This window comes from Triticum aestivum, chromosome 2B (assembly GCF_018294505.1).
Source record: "Triticum aestivum cultivar Chinese Spring chromosome 2B, IWGSC CS RefSeq v2.1, whole genome shotgun sequence".
Lineage (NCBI taxonomy): Eukaryota > Viridiplantae > Streptophyta > Magnoliopsida > Poales > Poaceae > Triticum > Triticum aestivum.
In genome coordinates this window covers 569,299,513-569,305,922 of record NC_057798.1, presented here as the reverse complement: position 1 = coordinate 569,305,922, position 6,410 = coordinate 569,299,513, and the positions used below count along the sequence as shown (strand labels likewise).

Here is a 6,410-nt window from a genome sequence, read left to right as displayed (position 1 = left end):
GCCCTCAAGAGCATTTTGATCACTATAAGAAGTTCCACTGGCTTGTTCTTAGCAACATTAAGGATTGGACAACCTTACTGCACCTTGTTACTTTTATTACTTCTTACTTGTTACCAATTATCTTGCTATCAAACTATCTATAAAAACTATCTTACAACACTTGCAGAAAATGCCTTCCTGAAAACCGTCGATCAATTTCTTCTGCTCTTGGTTGGTTTCGACATTCTTACTTATCAAAGGACTGTGATTAATCCCCTATAGCCGTGGATCATCAGTCGTCCTCTTCCACATTCGAGTGCAAGGATGGCGAGTTCACCGAGGTTGTGGTGGTGTGGCCCGACGAGACTTCCTGGAACGCCTCGCGTGTCATACATGTGATCACGATGCTGAATACTCCTGTCTTTTTCTTTATTGGATTTGGAGCTTGGTGATGGGAGCTTTGGCCAGCGGTAAAGTTGTTGCCTTATGACAGTAAGGTCACGCATTTTTTGGCGAGAAAAACTTTCGATCTATTTATCTTCAATCATAGTAGTACAATGAATACTAAAAATAATAAAAAATCGGAAATGTTAACGCCCACACGTGTGGTCGTTTGCACATCGCCCACACGCCTCCATCACCACTCATTTTACCATGTATGAATATATGACATCAACAGAATTTTTGTTGGTTTTCGGCTTAAAAATGTTGTATCTCCTAAATAAAAAAAGTGAACTAAAAATCCGTTTTCACCATTAAATCTGTCTCGACGAGATCTTCAAAACTAGACCCCATGTTGATATGTTTCGACGAATTTTTTTTTGCCAGAAGTTGCCACGATGTTTACACTGCAGTTGCCATAGGGATTAAACTAAAGTTGCCATGTGGCAATTTTAGTTTGTAGATCATGGCAATTTTAGTATTTTGATGATGGCAACTCCAGTACTTTGACCATGAAAATTATTTTTTGTATGAACCATGGCAATTTTACGTGCAGGTATCATGGCAATTTTAGTTTATGGTTCATGGCAAGTCTAGTTTCTTAATTCCCCGTTTTATAAATGTCAAAATTTATTTTTAAATGTAGAAGAAAATAGCTGAAACATATCATGGCAACTTTAGTGTAAACATTATGGCAATTCATATGCAATAGACATGGCAACTTTTAATCCAAAAAAAAATTCATCAAAACATATCAACATGTGATCTAGTTTCGAAGATCTCATCGCGAGGGATTTAATGGTGAAAAGGATTTTCAATCGGATTTTTCGTTTAAGAGATAAAACATTTTAAAAACTGAAAATCCAAAAAGATACCTGCATGCATGCATGCGATGACGTGGCAATTTGTTTACATTAGAGATGTGTGGTGCGTCTCCCTTCCTGCCACACGTGTGGCAGTTAGCACGACCCTAAAAAATTACATCCAGATCCGTAAACCACCTAGCGATAACTACAAGCACTGAAGCGAGACGACGGCGCGCCGCTGTCATCGCCCCTTCCTCGCCGGAGCCGGGCAACAGAATGAAGAGTAGCGTAAATCAGAAGAATCCAACCTGAAGACACATGAACATAGGCGAACGACGAACAAATCCGACCAAATCCGCCAAAGATAGATACGCTGAAGACAATCTTTTGTATAATGTAGAAAAAAATTACGTACAAAAGACCCAAGGTGTTTGGACCCCTCCGGACCCTGTCCAAGTAGGAGTGCAGACACGCAGTTAATAAAATACTTAGGCGTGCTAATCGATGGTCAAATCAGTCACCATCACACGTACTACTAGAAAAGTCCAGTGAATCATCAGCTTATACAGGTGCAAAATCCAGTAACCAACAATGCATAGACATCCTTTTTTTTTTTTGAAAACAGCCATCCTTTTTTGTTAGTCGAACAATGCCAAAGCTATCCGAACATAGAAGCTTGTAGATGGAGAAGCGCAAAGCAATTCCAAATCAGAGTTCAGCTAAGGCCAGCGGGCCCACATGCAGAGCCGCAGAGGTCACGGCCGCGTGTATATAACGCCCAGACACGGCTACGGCCAGGTAGAACCAACCGTAGAGGCGGGGCCAGTTTTGCTTAGCACCCAGAGAGAGACCGAGAAGGCAGGGGAGGGACGCAAGGTACAAACACGAGCCATGCTCCTCTCTTGCTTTGCTTCCGTTGGCTTAGTTCTTACTGGAGTATATATAGCAATTAATAAATCCAAGTTACAGCGGTCAATATCAGCCGCTTTAAGAGAATCATCATCATTATAGGTCGTATAATTTTACTGTTGCTTCGAGAGGAACAGGACACGAGCACTGTGATCCTCGGGTGAATCTTGACTTCGATCGCATCGATCAAGTGTTTAATATACAGAAAAAAGGTCAGTTTGTTCGAGATGGGGTGGGCCGGGGTGGGGATCAGTGGAGCATCTCCATGAAGAAGAAGGAAGAGCAAGGCCCCCTCATCTCATCTCCTTGGTTAGTTGGTTAGATTTCCTCGGATTGCCCGTTCCGATCAAGTCATGCCTGGAAAGCATCACCCGCGGTTTGGTGGCGGGGGAAGAATCCGAGGCGAGCGATCTCTGTAGATTAAACGTCGGATCGGATTTGGGATGGGGGTGTGGATCGGTAATGCAGGGGGAATCTGAGATTTCTCTGTTCTTTCCTGCCCCCCTCCCTTTCTCTGCTCCGGATTACTGATTCAGGAGCAGCTGATTCGGATCCTATCTACACACTCTGTTTTGATCGGCGTAAAGTGGACAAAGAAAATGCTTGCCCTTGGCCGTTTATTGTCTTTTTAACTAAGTATATATACCGTACTTCTTTAATCCCCTCTTCATTGTTTATAGTTCCGTCCTGAACTTCATGTTTCAAATTTCAAATCTTGGCGTTGCGTGACTGAGTCAAATGATTTTTGGTTTATGAGAAAAAGTAGGGAATTCCTGAAGAGGTTATTAGAAATAAATGTCGCCAACGTGTCGTATACGATGCTCCTAAATTTCTACTTGGTACCGTGGATTTCTTTCCGTCTCTGCAACTTGATGGATAGAATATCTGTCCTGTTCCCCTTTATTTGTAGCACTGTTCCTTTTGTTCCGTTGCTTTTCGGTGGCATTACTGTTCTGCAGCCCCAGCCACAACCATGTTCTTGTACATTCATTATAGGGTTATTATATTAAACATGTCAAAACTCCAATTCCTAGTACCATAGTATTGGGCAGTGAAATTTTAGGTGTCAGCCAGACCATGTAAGGAGGCAAAGGGGAAAAGAGAGAAGAGAACCACGTTTGGGCCCCTCGGCTTTCGTTTTCGCAAGCTATTGCAATCAGTTGCTATCTTTGTCTACCCCCATCCTCTTACTATTCTGAACACTAGGACAGTGATTGAAGAATATGTAAAATCCACGCTACAAAAGGAAAATATGTAGGACCCACAACTCAGCTTCTCAGTGAACATATGTAATTCAGAATTTTCTTTACCATCATTTTTTATATTCTTGAAAGGTATGGGGAGTGGATAGAAGAGAAAGGAAGGCAGCTTGAATTGGTTGTTCAGTGATGGTTATAAGCCAAATTGTAGGTCAAAGTGAATACAAACTAAACTAGGAAAAGTGTTTTGCCGTTACTTACTATGCTTACTCAATTGCTACTAGAAACCGAAAGTCGAAAGCTTTAACCTGTCACACTTTTGCAATAGCAATAGGAATTACATCTGAAGTTGCACATAAGATGAATATGGGTAACTCCCTAAAACTACAGCTGGGCTCTCAGGGATAGCTTCTCATATAAGTTCCATATACTAAGATTTTAACTTTAGAAGGATATTGTTGTCTAGATAAAAAGAACCTTTTAAGGATATACCGAGCTTTAGCAGGCGAGCACAATCATGAAGCATGCCGTTGTTTTTGGATGTTCTGTACAATTGTTTTTAGGAACACACGAGAAAGCACACTTTTTTTTCTCATTAGAAGTGCTAATAAAACAAATTAGCATATTCTTCACATGTTCAAATGTGAACTCTCTTTATAATGAAGGCCTGTGTATTGAATTGTTTGCTTGTATAAAATTATTTATGGTTATTCTGAGCTGATCTTTTGGCCCACTCCAACAATTCTGATCTTTCGTGCTGCCTGGTCATTGAATTTGTATTCTTTTCCTGCGAATTGATGAATAACTTTATTGCTAAAATGGAAATGGCAAAACACATTGCATATTGAGTTGTTGTCATTGCTTGCTTGAGAGAAAGAAGAGAAAAGACGTATGGTTGGCTGGTTGCAGGAGTTTAGTTGTATTAATATGACTACCCTCATAAATTGCCTGTCTGCAATTTCTTATGGCTTTCTCTGCTGCCACCTCTCTTGCTCTCCGGTCCTTCAAGGCTGCAAGGCACCCGTTACCTAAACGTGTCCTCTTTCCTGCGTTTCAAGCGCGTCACCACTGACCCATCCTGTATCCTCCCTTTGACCAACCTGGTCTTTGTCTTTGTCATGCACTTGTCGACACCTGCTGCTTCCTTAGTGTCCAAGAATCAGCAGTTTCCTTTCATTTCTCCCTCCTTCATGTGTCCTCCCCTCGTTCCCCAACACTGCCCATTCTATCTATAAATGGACTGATAGGCTTTGATCTTTTTCATACAGAAATCGGGGCCAGAGGAAGCAGTACAAATTACTGATGGATTTTGGGACTGAATTGAAGGGATGTGTTTGCCGGATCAACAACTGCGCCATCGAACTCTTCTCCATGAAGGAGGATTTGGAGATTGAAGACGAAGACTCATGGGACCTGGTTGGGAGGGACCTCCGGCTGAAGGCCACCTTCTTGTATATTGACCTCAGCCGTGTGATCTCCTCCTGTGAGAGCGATGAACGCAAGAAGATGCTCACTGGCCTAGCCAACAAGTTCTTCTACTTCATGGACGAGGTGATGACTGCTTCCTTCCACTTGTTTGGTCAAACTTGGGCTCAAAGCATGCCTTATTTCATTGCAAATTCACATGTCGAATCATACATACACAAGTTATCAGGGTTCATGTATGCCCTTGATTATCAAATTTCACAAATGCCTCAGCATCTCAAGTCAACTTAATTTGCAATTGCGTCCTAAGAGCTAAGAGACAGATTATTTAAAGTTTTGCCTGATATACAGCTCAACATTTTCTAAGTAAAGGTATCAAAGTGGTTCAGTTCATGTTGCAGCAGCCTATGTGGACTATTCTGATCTTATGGATGTTTAATAAGTACTCCCTCCGTCCGAAAATACTTGTCATCAAAATGAATAAAAGGGGATGTATCTAGATGTATCTTAGTTATAAATACATCCCTTTTTGTCCATTTTGATGACAAGTATTTTCGGACGGAGGGAGTAGTACAGATCTTTTGACGGAAATGTTTAATACATATAATTATAACGGATAACTGTCCCCACTTAAGCAAGTCGTTTTCACCCTTGTCCTGTTTCCTTTTGCGTTGGCGGAAGTTGTTATGGATCATGACTGGGCTTTCGCTAATAGTGTTCAAAGTGCTTGTTCATCAGCAGTATAAGGAACTCAGTCAAGTGCACTTAGTTCTCTTTGGCTTTCTGCAGTGTAATATTTATGTAGACTAGTCTCTGGTCAACTTTACAAAATGGTTGTTTGGCTGTTCCTTATGACAACGATCTGGGCAATTTAGCATGATGTATGCTTGATGCTAACCGAGTTAAGATGCCCTTGTGCAAATGGCAGTTGGGCAATGCGGTGAAGGACAGAAGCGCCCCCCTGGTGCAGGTGTGCTACAGCGACACGACTCATGTTCTTCGCGAGGTGGTGGCCGCCCTTGTGCCGTCGCATTAGTCTGGCTCTGGCATCCATGCTGAGAAAGCTGTAAGATCTGGGAGCTTCGCAGTTCTTGGAAACAAGAAATTGTCCAAAAAGCTGTACAAAGAGGACAGGCCAACATGAGGGGCCTATGTTATGTACATATCGTTAAACGGCTGTGGAGTCGAAGCAAACTAAATGATTAGTGTCTGGTTTGCCCCATGGATTGAGGTGTTCCTGTCAAGTTTATTTTCTAAAGCTCGTTTCTAAGAAAAAAGCCACCTCGCTGCGTATACTTGCGCCGTGCAAGCTGGCGTGCTCGTTGGGTATACCTTGCATTGCGCAAGCCGGAGTTCGGGGCCTTTCCTCAACGTTACAATGCAATGCCTTCACGTTGTCTCCACCATGTGATTGAGTTATTATTATTATTATTATTATTATTATTATTATTATGTTGCTGACCTTCCTCTTGACACTGAATGTGGATATTCATTATCGTTGCGCTTCAGACGTGCGAAAAAAGTCCTCAATAGTCAATCAATCAACGTTCTATTTCAAGTTTTGCATTGTAATGCATGATGCATTGTGGTGGGCTTGAGTAGTGATTTGCCGACGCGGTGTCCATACCTCGGTTTGATCTCTCATCTATTC

The 6,410-nt window shown here is 42.0% G+C and overlaps 1 protein-coding gene across 1 annotated transcript; it reads left to right on the top strand.

Annotated features, from left to right (window-relative positions):
• The first annotated feature begins 1,982 nt into the window (after positions 1 to 1,982).
• On the top strand, positions 1,983 to 6,205 carry LOC123046085 (photosynthetic NDH subunit of lumenal location 3, chloroplastic). Its single transcript, XM_044469372.1, has 3 exons — positions 1,983 to 2,102; positions 4,603 to 4,885; positions 5,688 to 6,205. Exons 2-3 carry the CDS (start codon positions 4,637 to 4,639, stop codon positions 5,793 to 5,795), a joined length of 357 nt encoding a protein of 118 aa, XP_044325307.1. The 5' UTR covers positions 1,983 to 2,102; positions 4,603 to 4,636; the 3' UTR covers positions 5,796 to 6,205.
• Positions 6,206 to 6,410: the final 205 nt, after the last annotated feature.